We start from the raw sequence: 23,199 nt of genomic DNA on the forward strand, positions 1-23,199 counted from the left end.
TAGCTTCAACCCATCTGAGAACCCCAAGAGAAACAGCCACTCTGATGCTGGTTATCTTGGGTTGATTTAATTCTGCACCAAACTCACCAATTCATCCTGAAATGTACTACAATCACATTGTGGCAACAGCTTTGTAGTTACAGAAAGCCTTTATATTTAAATACTGTTCTTTCCTACTGGGTTGTAAGCTATAAGCAGAAAGTATGCAAGAGCTCACATCGTACTGTAACAAAAGTAATTATTTAGTAGTATTCTTATTTTATAGCCCAGAAAAGTAAGGCACAAAAGGAAAGAAATTGCTTTAGGTTTCCTCAGAAAGTCAGCCAAGTACATACAGCACAGAACAGAGAGAGCACTCAAATTATGGATCAAATGCTCCTGCAGCACAACATTGTTTGAAGAGCAAAAGACATTTAAACGTCTATCAACAGAAGTCTGCTTAAAACTGTTGTTCAGTGAAAATAGCCAAACACAAAAGGACAAAAAGTGTGATTCCACTTACATGAAGTACCTAGAGTAGTCAAATTCATATTGACATGAAGTAGAATGGTGGTGGGCAGGGGCTCAGGGGAGGAGCAATGGGAGCCCTTATTTAATGGGTACAGAGTTTCAGTTTTGCAAGATGAAAATGTTTCAGAGATGGATGGTGGTGATGGTGGCTCAGCAATGTGAAAGTACTTAATGTTACTGAACAGTACACTTAAAAGTGGTTAAAATGGTAAATTTGTGTTATGTATATCCTACCACAATTTTAAAAATGCAGAAGTTTATTGCTTATATATGCACTATATATCCTGCAGGCAAAAAAAAAGGGGGTAAGGCAGCTGTCTGTACTGTACTGACATGGAATAATCACTAAGATACAGAATGTTAATGACTGTGTTAAGTATTCAAAATGTTATTTTCTTTTAAAAATTGACACAATGGGATTAGAGTCAGAGTTTGGGGTTTCATCTTTGACAGGCAGCAATGGCGGTACAGGAAGTGTAAGCTCTGGAATAAGTGTCTGGAACCAAATCCTGGTCTCACCATCCATGTGTCCTTGGGTGTGTTATTCTACTTCTCGAGCTTCATTTCTGTGGCTGTAAAATGAAGAAAATACCAACTATCCCCCAGGGCTGTTGTGTGTCTTGAGTGAGATAATATATTTAATAGCACTTAGCCCAGTATGTCATTTATTAGGTATATATATACACTCCTCAAAAAATCCTAGTTTCTCTTCAAGTATCATTCATGAATTTGTTCTAATCTTTTAACTCTTGTTTTAGGTGGCCTAAGAGTATGAATAGCATCACATATTTTAATAAAACTAAAGTACACACAAATTTGTATGTGGAAGGGCAGATGCAAAATGGTTAACAGAGGTACCTCTAGGGATAGTAATTTTAATTAATGTCTTTAATGTCCATCTATATTGCTGCAGTTTTATTTTTTCAACCTGAAAAAACTAAAGGAAATCATTTAGCCTGCCCTTCCTCTCAGTCTACTGATTCCTTCTTCTGTATGTGTGTAATCACCGCTCCGCAGCCAAACCTCCTTTTGTGTCACCCATACCTCTCCTGAGCTCTAAGACGAAGCATGGAGATACAGAGGTAGAGCCTGTGTGCCACACAGCCCAGCTGCATCAGTGAATGAGAAATAGGTCTGTTTTGTTGTTTTCCCAAAGTTGAAAATAATTAACATTTGTATAAAAGTTTATTTGCATGTATCTTTGCTTGCAATGTAAGGATTATATAACCTTTTTTTTCCAGATGAGGATGAGAGAGACAAAATGACTCACTAATAATCCAAGAAGCTAGGCCTGGAGCCTAAAACCAAGTTGCATCCCTTCCACCAAAGTGCAAGAGGCCAGAACACCACTTACAACTCCAAATGAGGATGTTCCACAGCTTTACACAAGAAAGAGAAGCACCATCCATCCAGAACTTATCATATTCCCAAACCGAGATTCCGTATGTATTAAATTATAGCTATTCATTCAGGCCCTCCCCTACCCCTGGCAACCACCATTCCACCTCTGGAGACACCATTCCTATCTCTATGAATTTGACTACTCTGGGTACATCATGTGAATGGATTCAAGCAATATTTGTCCTTTTATGACTGCCTTGTATCATTCAGCATAAAGTCTTCAAGGTTTACCCATGTTGTAGCATGTGCCAGAATTTCATTCCTTTTTAAGGCTGAGCAATATTCTACTGGATGTATATACCACATTTTGTTTATCCACTCATCTGTTGACACTTAGGATACTCCGACTTTTGGCTATTGTGAATAATGCTATTATGAACATGAGTGTACAAATATTTGTTCAAGTCCCTATTTTCAATTCTTTTGGATGTAAATCTAGAAATGAAATTCCTGGATCATATAGTAATTCTTTGTTTGAGGAACTGCCATATTGTTTTTCACAGCGGCTGTACCATTTTCCATTCCCACCAGCAATGCCAATTTTCTATATCCCCACCAAAATTTGTTATTTTCTGCTTTTGGTTTTTTGATAATAGCTATACTGGGTGTGAAATGTTGGCCATCTCAACCTTTGAATAATAGCCTAAAATGACTCTCAAGTCCTTACTGAATATTTTAGAACACATCATTCTATAAGAAGTCTGTTATTTTTCTTTATGTATTCTTTATACTTACCTACTCTGAAATTCAGTTACCACTCTGCTCCTCACTCACTCCACCCAGACAAAATAGTTGCCTGCAGTTTATTCCCATCAGTTTGGCATTTCACTACTTGAAGGAACTAATGTCATATATAAATTTGGGATACTTATATGCATTCTCTTCTCAAATCATTTACAAAAGCATTAAGAGCACTAATCTCTACTTACCCAAGGATGCCATTTCTGCAATTAGACCTATTTTAGAGATGGATGTAGTGTGAAGCAGCATAGCATAGCACTGAAAACCACAGGCTTAGGATACAGGTGTCTAGGTTCAATTGTCAATGTTACTACCACTTACTAGCTGTGTACCTTTAGACAGGTTACCTAACCTCTCTTAAATTGTATCCTCTTATCTGTAAAACTGAGAAAATAACTCTACCTATTTTGTGTTAGGATTAATGAATTAGATAAATGTTAGCTAATTATCATGTTCTTTGAATACCAACAACAATAGTTAACATCAGCTAAATTTACTCTAGGTCAGGGACTACCTTAAGGGTTTTACATGTAGTAGCTCTTCTAATCCTCATAACAACCCTATGAAGCAAGTATTGCTATCCTTATTATCTAGATGAAACTACAGAAAAGCTAAGTAACCTGAAGGTATACAGCTACCAAGAATGGAAGCTGGGAGCTGAATCCAGGCTATCTGGCTCCAAAGACCGCTCCTTACCATGATACAATCCAGCCTCTCAGGTACAACAGGGGCCAGGCAGCGAAGTAAATGAGTGAAAACTGCCAGATTAAATGGCAGACTAGAAAATATACAACCCTGTTTAAAGGAAGGCACGATTCAGCTCCAGCCAGCTACTGCTAAAGAGGAATACAGGCTTAAGTGTGCCAGATCTTCCAATTTTTCAAGAGAAGACAGCAACCTGATTTTTGCAGGCTGAATGCAGGCCTTGGTGCAGGCTGCATTTAGCCCACAGGTTAAGTTAAAGTTGGGTAATTTGCCCAAGGTCACAAAATTGGAGTCCAATGGCACTTCCGAAATCAGGAAGAAAAAAACCAAATGGCAAGTACAGGCAGGTATGGAGAGATAAGGAGAGGTGATGTCATGGATTTTGCACTTCACTACACAAGTATTCAGAGGAGGGATAACATCTACAGGCATCAACTTCTGCTAATACCCTGCCCTTACCTAGTACCCTTGTCCTAAAAGCTGATTCCACTTATCTGCCTATTTTCTCATTTTTCCACATATCCAATTAGGTATGTAAGGCAGAAACATTATCCCCATTTTAAAGATATGAAAAGTGAGGCACTGCTTTCTTTGCCTCAATGATAGAAGGCTTGTCTCCTAGCTTGAAGCACTTTACATTAAACGGAAAACAGGAATTAAAGTAGTAGCAACACCTAGAGAGACTAGAACCCTGGAAAATAAGTTTCTCTAAAATCACCTAGTAGCACTGGAGTTTAACAGAGCTAGCATTAAGTCTTAAGCCCGCACACCAATCCCTAGACAATGTCTCTAATTCCTAAGCAGAAACAGAGAAAGGAATCCACAAATACCTTACACCAGAATCACAGAATAGAGTTGGAAGACACCAACAGATCATCTTCAACATCCCCATTTTGCCAATGAAGAAATCACGGCACAAAGAGGTAAATTCACCTATCCAAGTGACAACTACTAGGCAGAGGCAGAGTGGGATTCAAATCCAAGATGTCTGATTCCAAAGCCTCTGCTCTTCCTAAAGTGTGGTAAGCAGAACCCACTGGATGATTTCAGATGGTAGAGAAGTAATTTTAACAATTACGTATTTTAATGTGTATCAGGAAAAAAAATCCTACCACACAAAACCCATGATTTCATAGACATTATAGTAATATAAAGTTTACTTTCAAATACTGTTTTAAGAAGTCAATTTAGGAAAAAAATGTTAAATAATAGCACAGGTGATACCCTTTAAATATGACAAAAGTCAAAATACGGGGCTCAAACTTCTGAAATTTAGAGAATAGTTTACCTGGCAATTTACCACACACCTCCTGAAGAGAAGGCCCCTAAATCTGAGGTTGTGATTTGATACATACCCAGACCGAAACAGGGTACCCAGGGATTAACCTTAGAAAGTATTAGGAGAACGTGACCATTTTAACAAAGAAAGTTGCAACCTAATCAGTTGTGCTGTAATCAGCCTAAAGGAAGACTACAAAATGGCCAAAACTTGAGATAAAAATATTCAGCTTCACTAATAATCAAGTCCAGATATATGAGAACTTCAGTAATAATAAAAATTTTAAAATACTGCCATTTTCACATACTGACTGAATTGGCAAAGATTAAAATGAGGCCCAGCAATAGCCATGATGCAATCTCATAATATACTGGTACAAGTATAAATAGGTTAGTTCAACCATCTTAGTAGATAAATATATATCAAATGAATTTTATAAATAAAAAAATTTTGATCCAGAATCCCATTTCTAAGATTTTATTCTAAGGGGAAAGAAGACAAGTTTTGCAAAGGTTTAGCTATAAGATTTGTGATAAAAGTAAAAAACAACTAGAATAAGAGGGAATTAGTGATGACGGTATAGCTCAGTGGTAGAGTGCGTGCTTAACATGCAAAGTCCTGGGTACAATCCCCAGTAGCTCCATTAAAAATAAATAAATAAACCTAATTATCCACCCCCCAAATAAAAAAAGAGAGTAAGAGGGAATTGGTTAAATTCTGATGTAGGCCCTTGACAGGACACAATACTGCTATATCATACTTTAGAACAGTTCTCAAAATATGTTCCACAAACTTCAGGAGGCCTGCTAAGACAAAACCATTTTCACAATAACACTAAAATGTTATTTGCCTTTTTCATGATGTTGACACTGTACTGATGGTGCAAAAGCAAAGATGGGTAAAACTACTGGTGCCTTAGGGCTACTCAAGGTAGTGATTGCCCTTAACTGCCACACACTGGTAGTAGAAAATAAATGCCACTTTCACTTAGGAATGTCTCTGATGAAGCAGTAAAAATAATTTTAACAAATTTCAACCAGACTACGCATCTTAATGTTCTGTATGATGAGATGGGAAGTACACATGAAGCACTTCCACTGCACACTGAAAAAAATGTTTTTTTTTAAAAAGCATGTGTGAGACAGTTCGTATTATGAGCTGAACTGGCTGCATTTTTCATGGAATATCATCTTACTTGAAACAACTGATATACACTGTGGTTATTCAGACTTGGGTATTTGGCAGGTATTTTCTCAAAAATGAACACGAGTCTGTCATTTCAAGGAAAACAACTGGCAGTATCTGTAGTCAATGATTAAATTCAAGCTCTCAAGTAAAAATAAGTTTTGGAAAACATACTATTTGCCACAGTGAACCTGCCCACTTCCCAATACTTAAAGACTTTTCTGTTGAAATGGTGGTGATATTAACAAATATGGTTTCTTAAAATACATTATATAATGAAATGGATCAAGATTTGGAAAATCTGCATAACTCAGCCACTATTTTCCAAATGATCAATGCATGATGTTATAAAACAATGCATGGGTTGTGCGCTGCCACATACAGAAATGTTAGTATCTAGGTTAATGCTTGTATGCTGAGAAGTCTTTCAAAGAAAACATACAATAAAGGTTAAGAAATAATGATTTAAAAAAATTAAAACAATGCATGGGGCTCTTCTAATCCTCTTAACAACCTTATGAAGTAGGTATTGTTATCCTTAATATACAGATGAAACTATAGGAAAGCTAAATAACCCGAAGGTATACAGGTACCAAGAATGGGAGCTGGGAGCTGAATCCAGGCTATCTGGCTCCAAAGACCGCTCCTTACCATGATACAATCCAGCCTCTCAGGTACAACAGGGCAGGCAGCAAAGCAAATGAGTGAAAACTGCCAAATTAAATGGCAGACTGGAGAATATACAACCCTTTTTAAAGGACAAGCCACTACTCAGCTCCAGCCAGTTACTGCCTTAGAGGAGTGTAGGCTCAAGGTTGCCAGATCTTTGCATTTTTCAAGAGGAGACAGCAACCTGAGGAGCTAAAGGTGTTAAAGGCAAACTAACGGATTATCATGTAACAGAATATGTAAAGTTCTCTGATATGGTTTCAGATTCTACAATGCAGCTAATCTTTAAGAAACTTCCACTTACTGAGTTTTGATATAGTATCAAAGAAGAATATACACAATTAACTGATACGGTGTTAAAATACTCTTCCCCTTTTAAAATTATGTATCTGTGGAAAGCTGAATTTTCTTCACATACTTCAGCTAAATCATTATTTCACAACAGAGTGAGTGTAAATGCCCTCATAATATTTATTATGACATTAAAGAGATTCGGGAAAATGTAACAATGCTATTCTATTTTTTACTTCTGTAAAGTATACTTATTTTCATTACAATATTATCGTTAATATAAAATTCTCCATTGCTGATTTTAAATAAATAAATTTTTAAACTTTATCAGTTTTAAATTCTTATACAATAAAAACTGATAAATACGATCCATATAATATGAAATTCTTTGAGGTCTTCAATGATTTTTAAGAATGCAGAGAGGTCCTGACACCAAAGAATTTTAAGAATTTTTGCTTTAGAATAGTAATTCTCAACCAGGCTAATTCCCAATCCGCCACCCCCACCCCCGGTGAGCATTCAGTAATATCTGGAGACATTTTTCGTCGTCACAACTGAGAAGATGCTACTGGCATATACTAGTCTTAGGTAAGGGATGCTGCTAAATGTCCTACAATGCACAGGATAGCCCCCCCATAACAAAGAATTATCCAGCCCAAAATGTCAACAGTGTTGAGGCTGAGAAATTCTGCTTCTGAAAATATTCAATGACATCTGAAAAAAATGTTAATATTAAGAAAAAAATAAAATAGCAGAGAAGGCCTAATTCCATTTTTAAAATATGTACATATGAATGCAAAAAAGGCTAAAATATGTCCCATGTGCCCAAAATGGTTATCTTAAGTTGGCGGGATACTTCTTTAAGTATCTCTGTATTTTCCAGATTTCCCATAATTAACATGTGACTTTTCCAAAACTTAAGAATGTGGGAAATCTGTCTTATAAATGCCATATTCTGATAACCTGTATGATTCAACAGAATTCTCAACAGTAAAGTATGGAACTAGTGAAATGTCAAAAAACAAAAGCTCCTCAAATAGAGCTAGGGCAACACTGAAAACAGATTCTCAGAGCCTCAACAACAGTAAGGATTTACAGGGAAGTTACTAGGATAGTGGATGATGCAATCATTTTGAAGTACTCCAGACTACAGACTGTCTTCATGTCTAATCCCACTTCTTCTGCCATAGCGAACTAACCTGGACAATATGCTCTCCCGATTAAAGCACAGAAGTTCTTCAGTCATTCTGAGAAGTTTCTAACATTTCAGGGTTTTTTTTTTTTTTAAACGATGCCTGCTAACTTTTGCAAAATTCCTTGCATAAGCAGCCATTAACAACATAATAAAGCTTTCTTTTCCTGGGCAATTTCTAAAAATTGAACCAATAAGCAGCACCAATGCTTAGTCCTTCCAGGAAAGTACACAATACCCACCCAAGGGTAGGTATAAACAGAGATGTGAACTTTGAGAGTAAATTAAGGGCTGCTTGAAGCTGGATGCCAAATGTGCCAATTTCAGTTGTTTTTTGCTGGTATGTCTAAGGCAAAACATGCTTCAGCCATCTATGGCAGCAAGTGATAAGATATCTGTACTAGGCCATCAAACATGGTTAAGACTATAAAGATCTATAAAGAAGGAAACAACAATCCTCAGAGACACCAATTAGTCTCTTGGCCTTAAGGAGTAACACAAAAGATACAACCGGAAATTTAAATACAAGACTTGAATGGAAATTCAGAATGAAGAAAGTTGTGTAACAAGATTTCGACAGGCATCTGGATTTGCAAAAACAATCCCTCCTCCTGAGTAATGCTCTTGGAAGACTTTTTAAAGTAAGGGAGTAGAGGCAGGCTAAGATTTAAAACTGGAGAGACAGCCAGAGTGACAGTCTGCCTCCACCCTGGAAAATCTCTACTACTCATCTGTGAAATAATGAGACATCACAAACTTAATCAAAACAACCATGTTCAGAGACAATAAAACAGCTCCTGGTGGAGTAAGTCGCTTTGTTTGACTAAGTCCTTCATAAATGCAAAACCTCATGACTCCCTACTGAGCACCAGATCAGAAGATGCAGGATTTTAACTCTGCTTGTACTACTTACTATCACAATAGTAGTTGTGAGTTACTGGGCTAATCACCTTACCTTTTTGTTTCTTTATATCCATATATGTAAAATTAAAGGCTTCAATTAGATGATCATTAGTCCTTTCCAGCAATAAAATTGTATGATTCCACAGAGACAGAACATCATTAGTCTAAGATCACAAGAAGGGTAAAATCAGAACTCTAATCTAGATCTCTTAAACTGCTTTAATGATGACATTCCACAACATGAAAGACATTCGAGAGCCAACTGCCCATATATACCTTAAAAACTACAATTCCTGAAAACCCTTCTCAGGGCCAACCTATACACTATAGAGGGCCAACTTTTATATCAAATGTATCTGGTGCTAGACATATACTCCACAAAACTAAGCATTTAGCATAGTTTTAGTATCAATCTCATATCACTTTTGGTTAAAAATACCTCAGGGAAAAAAATCCAACTCAGTGGAGAAACATTCCTCAAAACATCTTTTCTCAAAATCAACTCTGCAAGAAACAATCCACAGGAAGACTTTAAAAAGAAAGAAAAAAATGTACACATCAACAGTGGAACAAGAACTATAAGAAAAGATATATAGAAAGGGGTAACTTATTAGTCTCTAGATCTAGGCTTTTCTTAATGGTTTTAGCCTTTTTTTTCCTTCTTCTTTTCTAAGTAAGAGGACAAGGAGGGGACAAATGACTAATCAACCACTAGGCCTCTCAGATTCAATTCAGTACCTTGAAAGTGGCAGCTGAAAGACCTGACAAGGGGAGAATGGAGGCCTGGAGGCTTTTCCAGCAAGAGGCAATGATGGTGAATGGGAGGAGTTAAGAGACTAGGGCTTTGGTTTTACCTGAGTACCAGACAGCTCAGATGATTATGAATAGGTGGCCATATGACTTATCATCCAAACTAGGACCTTTTTAAGAATGAAAGCACTAATAATTGTACCAGGACAATGGGGAACAGTCCTAGGTAAACCAGGACATATGGTTACCTTAGTTATAAAGGACCCCAGCAAAGGAAGGGGACCCTGTAGAGCTACCTGATCAACCACATAAGGTAGTCTTACCTCACCTTGTCAACAGGAGTCCCGGCAGAGGCAACAGGGAAGATGGGAATCAGCCTTTCTGCCAACATCATCTCTGCTGCTTGGATCTATTACAAATTTGTCAGTTACCTCAAATGCCATTTTCTCACTGATTCCTACATGCCCCAGCCCTCTGGAAAATAACTCCTTTTTTAGGATTTGCCCTAACTGGAAAATAGTACTCAAAGTACACAGACCTGATCTCCAATGGATATCAGCTCTGTATCCTGAGAGGTACAGAATCTCGGGTATCCACCTCTGCAAAGTGTGGAGTGAGCAAGGTGGCAAGGAAAGTGTGAACATGAAGGCATGTCAACTAAACTATGCTTGGTATGAGAAGAGCAAACAACTAAAGTGACGAACTACTGCTGTCAAGTCTTTCCCTAAATCCCTGACCTAGGAAACTCAATGTGAAGAGCAACTGGGAATCCAAGACCAGAATCTGAAGAGCAACTCTCCTTGTTCATCCCATCAGTGAGTAACCTTGGAAATGAAAGCAGAGTGAAGTTGCAGGTGACAGAAGTAAACTTAGCTTGCAAGAACACTGTGCTTCAAGTTAGTGTTAAAAGTACTTCCAAGTGACTAACAGAGTGCTCTGTGGGCAGATCTCCCACATTACATTGTTTGAATCTTCTTCGGAAAACCACTTTATTCTGAAGCACATTATTTATCTGAACCCCAGGCACAGATATTTTCTCCTCATGTATAATTATGAGGAAAGATACCGATTTCTGTTGGCTGAAATTCAGTCAAACATGCTCAATCAGTATGCTTTCAGTAGAAGTCAAACTCAAATCACAGGCTCAACACTTGTTTGTACTTTCAGTTGGGCTAATAAAGAAGAGGAAGCAACTTGGTAACCAGAGTATGTATACCCACTCCTAATTAGGCGAGTTTAACCCAGTGTGAAGTTTATGTAAGCAGGCATGGAACACGCAGTGTAAGAAAGAAGGAAACTTCAGCTGACTGCCAAGACCAAAATCCAGGTGAAATGATCTGCAGCTGTGAACAGAACTGTGCTCAGGGCCCCAAGCCCATTGATCGATCCCCTCAACCCCAGCCCCAACTCCTTCCTCTATTTCCATAAAAAGGGGAAAAAAGCAATTAGCAAATCACAGGAGATGAGAATGTAGGGAAAAGGTCAGATCCTTTTAAAATGTATATAACATTCTAAAAATTTCAGAGCAGTTAGCAACATGTCTCAGAACAACATGTCTCAGAGCTCATGCAGACCCAGGCTGGAAATTCAGCTCCACCACAAACCACAGGTTTCATAAAAGTTCCTTAACTTCTCAAGCCTCAGTTTTCCTCATACGTACAATAAGGACAACAGTACTATCCCCAACTTAGGAAAGATTCTTTAAGGCATTAGTTGTGATCGTGTGTGTAAATGTGCCTGACACATATGAAACACCCTCAAATAATATTTGATGAATAACATGCTCAAATATTAGCTATTTTTATTGTTAAATATTTATTTTTATAAACAGCAAGGTCTCCAGTGTCAGGTGAGGCATTTCTACTTAATTTGGTAGCCACCTACAAATCCCTTTGTCTTTCTAGATCACAGGTAACACTAGCTATTTTTAAGTGGCAAAAAAAAACATATTAAAGTGCTTAGCAGAGGGCCTGGCATACATTACTTGCTAAATAAATGCTTTAAAAAATTCTTAAAATTATTATTAAGATTCAAGAGGCTCACATCGTGTGTTCTTATTAAACATTTTTAATGAAAAAATAAACATAAGATACGTGTGTGGAGCAAGTTACATACAGCAAAACACAGAAATACAATTTATCATCTAAGAGGAGCAACTAGAGTTGGACACATGCTCAGAAATTGCCAACATTCAGCTTTCAGTTCTTTAGAACAGCTCCAGAAAAGGTGGCCTTCTCTTTAAAAAGAAAAAGGACACACAAAAAGGTAACTTAAAAGCCACACTTGCCTAGGAGCAATGAGCCCTACTTGTAGTCCTCACCGCCAAAGACTAACCGGAAAGCTCTGGACAAGTTACCTTTCTACTTCTCCACAATATGAAGATCTTTCCATCTCTCTGATTTGATGAGAAAGAAAAAAAGAAATAAAAAAGGTTACCTAATGCAGTATTTCCCAAGCTTCAGTCAATTGTGATTACCTTTTGATTATTGCCATATCCATATAACACATTCACCATTATTTTACTTTAAACTGACTCTTTAAAATTTAACCTCACCTTATGCAATAAATCCATGAAGATACTTTATACATGCTAGTTAACTTCTCTAATATGTATAAAATCAATGTACTACTAAAATATAAACATTCAAAGAGCACCTAAAATCAGGCAAATAGTAACCAATCCTTATAACTTAAAAATTTTTAAAGAACAGAGAATTAAGCAGAAATGTAATTTTACATTGCCACCACAATCTAAGAGTTAATCCTAATAGATTCATAATCATTTCTTTAATTATAAGAGACAATACTTTTAATATAATGTGGGGCACTAAAAACTGAAAACAGAATCAATTCCTTCTTAACCTACATAATCTTCATTGGAATTCGGATTTTAGTTCCTTTAACCTTAAAAGGCTTTAATTCTACCCTTGAGTATCTAAATTCAGACTAAAAAAAAATAATTACTTTCTTGAAATCATGACAAAGAAAAAAAGATCAAAATTAAGTGCTGTTTATTAGCAATAAAAGTGCTCTTTGCTCAGTGCATGAGGAAATAAATGTATCCACTTCTTAACTCAGAATTCAGAAAGCAGTATCCATTTGTCTCAAATTTACTGATCAATAAAGTTTCCCTGATTTAAATGATTCCAACTGTACTTTACAACCAAATCTATCAATCACCAGTCAATGAACACTTGCACCTGGGCCTTTCAGTGTGTGGCCAGGATACATAACTGAGAGCTACTGCTCTTCTTAGAACTCTTAGCAATCAGAAACACACTGACGAGTCAAGTCAGTGATGATCTTTTGAACAACACTGAACACAAAGACAACTTTCTGATGTATTTCTAATGTCTAATGAGACTGGAGGTCATCAGTTAAACCTCATCTGGTTATTTTAAAGCAGAAGTGACAAACCCAGGCATATTCTAAATTTGCCAATTTTTGATAGATATCAATTAGCTGACTGAAGAACAAGTGGGAAAAATAATGTGTACCTATAAATATCCATGTTACCTTATCCTTATGACATGATCTTTATAATTTATCATAGCAATGTCCTCCAAGGCCATCTCTATGAGCCATCTTTCTTTTTCACTAGAGCTCAGAGACAAGGGGGATTTTTGCTGTATTAAGTACTACAAACCTGAGAAAAATCAAATATCTATTAAATCAAATATCCATTAAAGTCAAGTAAAGCAGAAGAGAAAAATTAAAAAGTGTCATGCACGTTACAATTGAGAAGTAAATGTTTATAAAATGCAAGCTTAAGAGCATGATTTATATCTGATTTATCATCTCTGTTCTCCCCATAGCTCCTGTCTTATAAACAGCATACACTCAAAAACTATTTGTTGAACTAATTAATAGACCAAAGAATAATACAACACCTTCACAGCAATGCATTATCAGTAAATGGAAAAGCCCAGAAGAAAATCCTGATCACCATGTCAAAATGTATGTACTACAAAAGTTTACTTTAAAGTCAGAAACCTGTCCTGCCACTAGACGTATTTCTCCTGATAAACTAACCCCTGGACCATGAAATTAATTCTAATTAAATACATAAGAAGTGTTAATAAAGTCAGATTTTATTTAACTGGCTAAAGCCAAACACTACCAGCAGACAATAGGCTCTTACATAAATTTATTTACAAAAAACTGATTCCATAAAATGAAACATAACTAGTGACTGGGCAGCAGAAAATGATCATTAATTAGCGAGTCCCAATTAAGCATGTAGTTATTATCATAGCTATTATTTGATGCTTAAAATTATGCTTTGATGACAACACTGGGGATAAGCTTATTCACAAGGCATTTCTAACAGTTCCCCTCACTGAGATCATTCTCAGTTTTTCACACTGTACTGTGCCATGTGCAATAAATGTTAGATGTTGAGGTGCCGATCTCCTGTAAGCTTTTTGTGGGGTTCAAGTTAAACCACAACAGTTATAACAGTTGCATCAGCAATAGCAACCCGAGCCACAGAATGTCTAGGCCCTTGTGCTAGGAACTTTACAAGTGTTACTTCATTCAATCCTCACCACAGCCCTGTGAGGTATTACTGTCCTTATACTGGTAAGGAAACAAAGAAGTGACTCGTCAAAAGTAACCCAGTTTGCAAGCAATTGAGGTGATATTCACCCCAGGCACTCTGACTCCAGAGCTCATACTCTACTCTCTACATATAACTGTGGATACTTATAATGATCAATAAGGCCAGAGACCCATATAAAACAGACATAGGACTAAATAGTTATCCCAATTATAAACATCATGACCAAGTTAATTAAATGCCTCTGCCCATTCACAACTCCCACTTTGAAATAGTATAGTTGCTGATGCTATCTGAAAAGCTTCTGAAGGTGCTTTTTCTACATTTTGTCACAAGCATTAAAAAAGAGATCGTAATCTCTCACTGTAACTCAAAACTTCATACTTACAGGCTATTAATCTACTAGCTCTACAGGTTCCAAAGCCTTAAATATCAATTCAGGGTAAATAATATTACAGCAACTCTCGTCCTACAGAGCTGAATATTTTTGTTTACTATTAGATTCTGTTTACACAAACCATTTATAAGATATAAGAAAGCAGAGTTATAATCCAAGTCAGATACATACGGAGCTACATTCTGACTGGTCTCCCAACCAGATCCCAAGATGTTCATCTTCTTCCCAAGGGAAAAATAAAGACTTTTAAGCAAACATATAAAAGACTCCATTTTAGGGAAAAGGAGAAACCTAAGAGGAGGCAATTTAAAGAATTAGACTCAACCAAACACTTAAAAAAGTAAACCCAGGTTATCACCTAAATATGTGTACTAGCATAACCTCCTTGATGTCAGGCTCTCTTCTAAGTAGCATTCGAATATACAATGTTGTTCTTTATCTCTCAAAGGACTAACATCCATAAATAGTCTAAGATGAGACTGCAAGCATCAAGCAAAAGCTGTCCTTTATAGACAGTCATGTTCACCCAAAGCCATGTAGTTCACAAAGTACCTTCACATATGACATTTCATTGAACACTACCTCCTTGTTAGGTAGTGAGGGCAATTTGTTGTCTCCAGTTTACTGATGAGGAATGAAGGGACTTACCTAAATTCATATAATTTATGTCTGGTAGAGCCTCCAACATATCACGTGACACCAAATCCCAGGCTCTTCCGTTGTGCCTCAGTCCACATCAAAAAGTCACAAAACTATCCTGTCTGCCCCATTTGCATGTGTTCATTTATCAGCACTGTAAGAACAAGTGTCAGCTAACAATGACACCATGAGTTGTAAGTACAAAGGGGAAAGAAAACAAACTCAACATTTTTCTGAGAGGCCTAGCACTCTGTCCAGCACCCGATATAAGCTTTGCCTAATGTAGTTCTCACAACAGCCCTTCAGGTGGGTGCTGGTACTCCCATTGCTTACAGCAGGAAAGAGAAGCTTAGCAACTTGACTTTAGTCACACATTAAATGACACAGCAGTGATTTTAACCATATGTGTGCTATACCACACTGCCTTACATGATATCACAGTAACGACTTTTTCTAATCAACAATAAAGAAATTACTTTTTATGTTAAAATGTTTTTATGTTTTAAAACATCAAAAAACCATCCTCTCACTTGTTGCTGTCACACTCTCACTTCCCCGGCAGAGTACCTTTTCTCCTTCCTGGTTTTCTCTGGTTTATTCTTAATATCTGTTGCCCTCATTGTATCCTAGAAAAGGGGCCAGCTATTAGAACGAAAAAGCAATGATGTAGCCTTAACAAATAGCATTTTATAAGGCCATAGGAATCATGCAAATATTATTTTTGCCCTAGGTCAAAGTTAATTCTATCAAATAGTGTGTGTCAGAAGACATGTGAGCCTGCCCGAACAATTAGAAAATGAAAACAATGAACTATGAAAAATCTGTCATTTTAAAAAATGGTTTTTCTTCCAGTTTTATTGACATAATTGACAAATGGCACTATATAAGTTTAAGGTGTACAGCATAATGATTTGGTTTATATACATCACAAAATGATAACCACAATAAATTTAGTCACATCCATGATCTCATATAGATAGAAAAATTAAAGAAACAAAAAAGTTTTTCTTGTGATAAGAACTCTAAGAATTTATTCTTCTAACATTCATATATAACATGCAGCAGTATTAATTACAGTTATCATAATGTACTTTATACATTACAACTCTAGTAGTTGCTTATCTTAAAACTGGAAGTTTGCACATTTTGACTGCCTTCATCCAAATCCCTACCCCACCGTAGCCCTGGTAACCACAAATCTGACCTCTTTTTCTATGGAACAATCTATCATTTTAATCACCACTTTCAAGGGCTTTAAACAATCCAGACAAGATATAAGAACTACAATAAAATGCATCAAAATAATCTTATTACCATCCCAGAGTCTGGCCTCCCACCACATTATTTGAAACATTAGGCAAAGATAGCATTAGCCTCAAAATACTACAATGCTCCTCCCCTCAGGTATTAACTGCTAAAGAAGGACAACGATAATTAAAATGTAAACATGACACTTTAGTTTTAAATTGGGGAAGATTATTGAAGGACTTCCCAGAACAAAATTTAATTAGCTTTAACATGTTAAGGTGTATTTACAACTCCTAGAGGGAGCTTTCTTATCTGAAGCAAACAGAAGGAACTTTCTGTTAGCATAAGTTGTACTCATAATTGAAGGTGAATAGCTAATAAGGCTTTTAACCAAAACTCCATGTTTAGGGAACAAATAAGAAAAGCTAACACTGTATGAACTAAACTGGAGGGGCAGGAAGAAAAGCCTGCTGGAAAGACTAGGAACAAGGACAGGAGTAGATAAAAAGGAAACAGAAAGGACTCAGCTAGAGGAAGTGTGAGGGAAAGGAGGAGGAGTAAGGGGAAAAGATGGCTGGAACCCAGAAAGTACTGATGGAGTACTCAGGCCTAGAAAAGTGGAAATCAATGCCTAGAACCAGAAGGTTTGCTAGAGACTGACCTGTGGAAAGGGCCCTGCTCTTCTATAGACTGAAATTAAGATAAAGGAAATGAACTGGCCAAGTCTAGAGAAAATGGGGTTCCTTTAAGACATAAGGGAAGGTACTTGCACAAGGATAACTGGTAGAGAATAGAGGAAACTTTTTAGCTCTTTTTAAAAAATGTTAATTAACTTTAAATGGATTGATTGTATGGCATGTGAATTACATCTTAGGAAATTTGTTATTTTTAAAAAGCGTGTTAAATTCAGCAATGTATGACTACATTTACGATTTAATCAACATGATTAATTCAATCTATACGAGGGTCCCCAATTTCCCTCACCCAGTACGGTGCGTTTATTTATGTCTGGGAACAGTTCTGTTGGAATACTCCCGTATAAGAAGGAGACAGGAGTGTTATGAATACAGAAGAAACAGGAGGGGAAAAAAACTTGGAGCTCTTTAAAGAGCTCTTCCCCCATTTTAGCCCTTGGAATTTTTGGCCCTGTGCGGGAAGGACGCTTTTGTTTAGGGTATGCCTTTAAGTGGGATATCAAGTTTCTCCAGGAGATGATCTAGGGTCAAAATCTACCTAGTCAAAGAGAAAATGATCTGGGGTTGAAAAGTCAAGTCAGTCCTGGAGAAACCCCAGAAGGTTTATTGTGAAATGATCACGTAAGTCTTATCTCTGCTAACCCCCAAAATGGACCGCACGCCCCCTGTCACTTCCGAGTGCTACCAGCGAAGAAGACGGATGCTATGCCGTGATCCCAGAAGTTTCTGGCGAGCTACCCACTGACGTAAATTAGAAAACCATTCGGGGACCAGCCTAGGTGAAGCAAAGCGCCACGTCCAGCGTTGGGCTCCCCCTTCCTCCTCCTCAATGTAGGAAAAGGGACGGGGTAAGGAGGGCAAAAGGCGAGCGGGAACGCCAGATCAGCCGTATTCGCCTTCCTCCCCTGAGCCCAGTTTCGGGGAGCGGCCCCCAGCGTACCCCATCCCCACTCGCCTGCCTGGGGCCCGCGACCCCCCGGAGGAGGGTGGCGGCGGCGAGCGCCCCCAAGGGCAGCAGGGGCACCTCCCCCGGGGCAGCTGTCGCCGCCGCCCGCTCAGCCCCGGCCTCCCCGGGAGCAATAGGCTATCGATTCAGCTGCCTGTCGCTAGGAGCCCAGGGAGAGCGAGGCCTACACCGCCCGGCCGGAGCCCCGGCCTCGATTTCGCCACTTTCCCCACACCGGAGGGGAAGCCCGGGGGCAACCAAGCCCAGCAGGGTGGGAGGGGAGAGGCGCGGAGACCACCTGCAACGGAAGCCGCGGGGAAAGGGGGTGCGAGAGCGCGGCTCCCGCCAACAAGTCTCCCGGGGTCGCCCACCCCCCAACCCCCCACCCCCAGCCTCACAAGTTGCGCATTCAAGTTCAGGCCGGTACCCCTTAGCCTTCCAGAGCCCTCGGCACTCCCGAAATCATAAGAAAAACAAGACGCGGAAGAGGCCACCTCAGGAGCCGAGGAGATGGAGCCGGGCCCCTGAGGGCGCCGAGGGGGCGGCCGACAGGGACCCGCCCCCCCGTCACCACCCTTCGGTCGCCCGGCCAGCCCCCGAGTCGCAGCCCCGACCCCTCCAGCGGGCGGCCCTGTCACTGCCCACCCCAGGACCCAAGGCCCCTTCCCCGGACGCCGGCAACAAGGGCTCGAGCTCCCCACTGGCCTCCGGCGCGCCTCGGCCTCCTCCCCCTCCAAAGCCCCCAAATGCCCCCCGCACCTTTTAAAGTAAACGGAGGAAGAGTTTCCCATCAAACTTTGTCAAGCGGTAACCTCGTCCCCCTCCCCGACCCACACTCTCAGGCCAGTCACCGGGAGAGAGCACTTTACACTTGGGATAAATCGAATTAAGGACCTGTCAACCATTTTAGGTCTTTTTTATGGAAGACATCCTCTCCTTCCCCTCCCTCCCCCTGCCAGGGTTTTAATTTGACACCCAACCTTGCCACCGCCGGGGAGGGGGGGGGGCGAGGAATTGAGGAGGGAGGGGGTGGGGACGGAGGGCAGGAGGAGGGTGGCGAGGGAAAGCGGAAAGGGGAGGTGGGAAGAGGGCCTGGAGGCGCGGGGAGGGGAAGGGGGTTGATTTACCTGAGACCAGCCACTGGCCTCCATTGTTGGAGAATTCAATGGCATTGACACAGCCGAAGTGGCCGAGGAGGTCCTTCTTGTAGAGGTTTCTGCAGCCTCGCAGGCGTCTCCTCTGAAAGTCCTGAGTGAGCAGGGGGTCCCCATGCAAGCCCCGCTGGGACAAGAAGCCCACCACTGACCTCATGCTGCCCCCCAGGCCAGCTCTCCTCTTCATGCTGGAACCGCCGCCGCTCGCGCCGCCGCCCCTCCCTCGGCCTCACGCGCGGCCGCCGCTCTCCCCCCACCCGGCCCTCCCCCCGCACTGCGATCCGGATGGTTCTTTAACCAGCCATAGCAGACGGAGCGAGGTGTGCAGACACTCGGTGGCGTTCGCGGCTTCCTGACGGTCTCCTCCCTCCCCTTCCCCCTCCTAGGCTCCTCCCACTTCTTCTCCGCCTCCTCCAGCAGCTGATCCTCAGCTGCGGCCGCGCTTCCGCGATGCGCGCGGCCCATCCGTCGGCGGCGGGGGCCGGGAGTACGCGGGCGGCAACGGCCCCTCCCCCGCCGCGGGCTGCGGGCCGGAAGAACGCGGGCGGCTGGGCTTTCCCGCCGCAGCTCCTCCCCGCGCGAGGAGCGGGGTCGCGCTTGGCGGAGGCCTGGCTGCACCCCCTGAGCGTCCCACTCTGTGAAGTTGGCGGCGCGCAACAATCAAAGTGGCCGCGGGGCTGCGGGCTCGTTTTCCTCCCCCGGCGGCCGGCGGTCCATCGCCTCCTGGAGGCCGGGCGCCGGGGCGAGTGCGGCTCCCCGCGCTTTTTTTTTCTTTCGGTCCGGAAAATGCAGCCCGAGGTGGCCCAAAGGTGGAGGAAGGACTGCGGGCAGACGCTCCGGTCGTCTTCCCTTAGTTCTGCTCATCCTGGGGCCGCCCGAGCCCTGTCCAAGGGAAGGGAGCCCGGAGTTAGGACTGGACACTTGGGGTAAGGTTGCTTTGGACCCTCCCCTCAAAGAAATTTTTAACACCGCCTCTCCCCTCATCCAGTTCTCTGATTTTCCCTTCCTCCAGCCGTTTAGTGAAAAAGGCTAAACTGGGTTCCATCTGGTAGATGATAAAGTGGTATATGAGAAAAAGGTAGGAGGGGGAAGGAGAAATTCTTAAGAACTGAGAAGAAAATTGCCAAAACTGAGTTGAGAAAGCTCAGGTAAGCAGAAAATACTCCTGCCCATTAGTTCCAGGTACATCTGCAAGACACAAGAAGCCTTATTTCAAAATAGCAATATATGTTATTTAATTGGGTGCTCCTCTTCAAGGTCTTGAGCGTGGAGTTCTGAGACCGTACAGCTGTTAAGCAGCAGCTGCGTTCCAGGCCAGAAGTGGCTGCACTTCAGTAGGCTGGGAGCCTCCGCGTTGACCCCAGTGAGTAGTCTGGGTGTTAAGTGCTTTGGAATTCGACCAGATAAAGTGGAGACAAAAAAAAAAAAAAAAAAAAAAAGTCCGCTTGTCAGTGTATTGGACTTTTCCCAGAAGCTATTCTCTGTCATTAAACGGTAATAAGCTACTAGAATAGGCAGGTATCAGTTTTGCCCTTTCAATTTAGCAGGAATTACATCCTCTATCAGAAATAACAGATGGGCAGTCGGATATACTGCCATGAAAGATGGGCTGAACTTGAAAGAGGACACCTATCAAGCAAAATCACCTACTTCTACTTTTTGTACAAGGACAATAAGATTAATTATACTAATAAAAAATACAGGTAAATGTTTAATTTAAAAGTCAACATTAAAACAAATGTTGCTGAACTTAACAAATTCTAATTCCAAAAATTATGGTTTTAATGGAATTTTATTTCTGTAAACAGGAAAATGTGTAATGCTTTCTTTTTAAAAGTTTAATTCTCAGGATGCTTCATAGTATTTATTCACTATAGCAGCACCATTAAGATCAGTAGTGGTTTACCAGCTTGATTATAACCAACATCTTTTCTTCATGGCAACCACCATCTTTTCTTCATAGTGATGTCGTGCGCTCCCTGGTGGTCTAGTGGTTAGGATTCGGCGCTCTCTCTTCATAGTGATGTCATAATCTTTAATTGAATGTGTATTATTTTTATTATATCAGCATGTTCCCCTACTGTGCTGTAAGTTCTCATTGAGTTTGAAGTGTCTGTGCTTCATTCCAGTGGAGATGATTTCAAAGCCAGTTTCCCATCTCACTGTTCTTTTGCTTGACCTAGTCAAAACACACATTCAAAAACAGGAAGCCCTCTGGCTCCTTCCAGTTAACAGGGCATCATTTATACCTACTTTATTTTGCCTGGGGTGGGGGAGATGTGCACAGTAATGGTGTGATTGAAGTGAAATTTATTGTGGCAGTATATGACACCCCCTTCTCCCCTCTCATGCACATACCTCTTCTCCACAATTTTAAATGTAACTCACTTTTCCCCAATCCCTGGAATAACTGTCCCATTTACCTCAGCCTAAAAATAGACGAGGATCTGGTCACAAGCCAGCCCAATTCTAGGACCTTGCTGGAATTCTCCTTAACTGTTCAGTGACCAGCCAGGACAGAAATGTAGGACCACTCAGTCTGTTTATACACTACTGCTAGTCTAAGCAGCTTTTCATAAGCAAAGTGCATAAAATCTCTCATTCTCATAATTAGAGTCGCCAGATAAAATGCAGGATGCCCAGTTCTATGTGAGTTTCAGATAAGCAATGAATAGTTTTTAGCGTAAGTATGGACCATGTAATATTTGGGATATACTTATACTAACGTTGTTTATCTGAAGTTCAAATTTAATTGAGCATCATGTATTTTTATTTGCTAAGTCTGGCAACCCTGCCTATAACATAAGACAGCTTTGGAAGATCAAGCCCCATAGTATCTATTTGATTTTATTGTGAATTTAACATGGTCCCTTGTGTCATTTATTGCCAACTAATAATATTGTACATAGCTATATAACACATTTAATCAATTTCAATGATCATATGAGCTTGGCCTTTTTTGTTTTGTTTTTTGGTGAGGGGAGGGGATAATTAAATTTGTTTGTATAATGGCGGTACTGGGGATTGAACCTGGACCTTGTGCATGCTAAGCACACACTTTACCACTGACTATACCCTCCCCCCAGACTTTCTGATGTAGGCATGTAGTGTAAAAGGCCAGTGTCCTTAATTTAAAAATAGCAAAGGAAATTGGACTCCTGAGTAATCTCTCCAGTACATAGAACATGTGGAGGAAGAGGGAGGAAAGTGAAAAATTCATGTTTTTCTTACTCAGGTGTAGAAAATTCTGTATATTAACATTCCTACTCAGAAAGCTTTGAAACACTTGAAAATTCATTCTGGAAAAACCATGATACGGAAATTACTTAACATGGAAACTCTTACTTAATTGTTACACCATGAGTTGAATACTGATCAAACATAGAATTCCCAGAAAGTCATTTATTCTTTGACTTCTATTTTGTTTGGCCCTGATATCACTGAAAAAAAAGTAAAGAATCTTTAAAAATTTAGTTTCCTTAGATGTTAAAGAAATGCTCAAACATTAGAAATTTTTTTTTAAACTGAGAAAATACTAAGCCCCTTCTCACACATTTACTCAACTTTAGCATATTAAGAACTATGTATGGATACTAGCATGCTCTGAAATTTTTCACTTCAAAATATTTTCAACTTTAAAATAAACTGCTACTCATAGATAAGCGGTATTAATTGGGATAAAGATCAATGCATCAAGTATATGTATACTTTAACTGTAATGTCATTTAAATTTTAAAGGATAAATTATTGGTCATTTCAAACAGACAAGAGTCAATTTTAATTTTGGAAAAAATAAATACCTATTTAAATGCAAATTCCTCCAACAAGAGCTATAGGACATATGTCCTTTTATTTATAACAATTTTATTAGGTATAATTGACATAATGTAAAGTTCACCCTTTTAAAGTTCACAGTTCAGTGGCTTTTAGTACATT

The 23,199-nt window shown here is 39.9% G+C and overlaps 2 protein-coding genes across 4 annotated transcripts in view; one reads left to right on the forward strand and one right to left on the reverse strand.

Moving 5' to 3' along the window:
* DCAF5 (DDB1 and CUL4 associated factor 5) overlaps nt 1-19,668 on the reverse strand; it is a 91,623-nt gene extending 71,955 nt beyond the window's left edge. Inside the window, exon 1 of one of the 3 annotated variants that reach the window (XM_031679162.2) lies at nt 19,237-19,668. In XM_031679162.2, the coding sequence (XP_031535022.2) occupies nt 19,237-19,450 (214 nt within the window). In that variant the 5' untranslated portion in view covers nt 19,451-19,668. The remainder of the gene's footprint in view (nt 1-19,236) is intronic. The other 2 variants (XM_006206934.4, XM_015241482.3) reach the window with 2 other exon arrangements.
* A 291-nt stretch (nt 19,669-19,959) lies between these two features.
* Nucleotides 19,960-23,199, forward strand: part of EXD2 (exonuclease 3'-5' domain containing 2) — a 69,244-nt gene continuing 66,004 nt past the window's right edge. Inside the window, exon 1 of the mRNA XM_031679164.2 lies at nt 19,960-20,189. The gene's annotated coding sequence lies outside the window, so the exon portion shown is untranslated. The remainder of the gene's footprint in view (nt 20,190-23,199) is intronic.

This window comes from Vicugna pacos, chromosome 6 (assembly GCF_048564905.1).
Source record: "Vicugna pacos chromosome 6, VicPac4, whole genome shotgun sequence".
In the NCBI taxonomy this organism is placed as follows: domain Eukaryota; kingdom Metazoa; phylum Chordata; class Mammalia; order Artiodactyla; family Camelidae; genus Vicugna; species Vicugna pacos.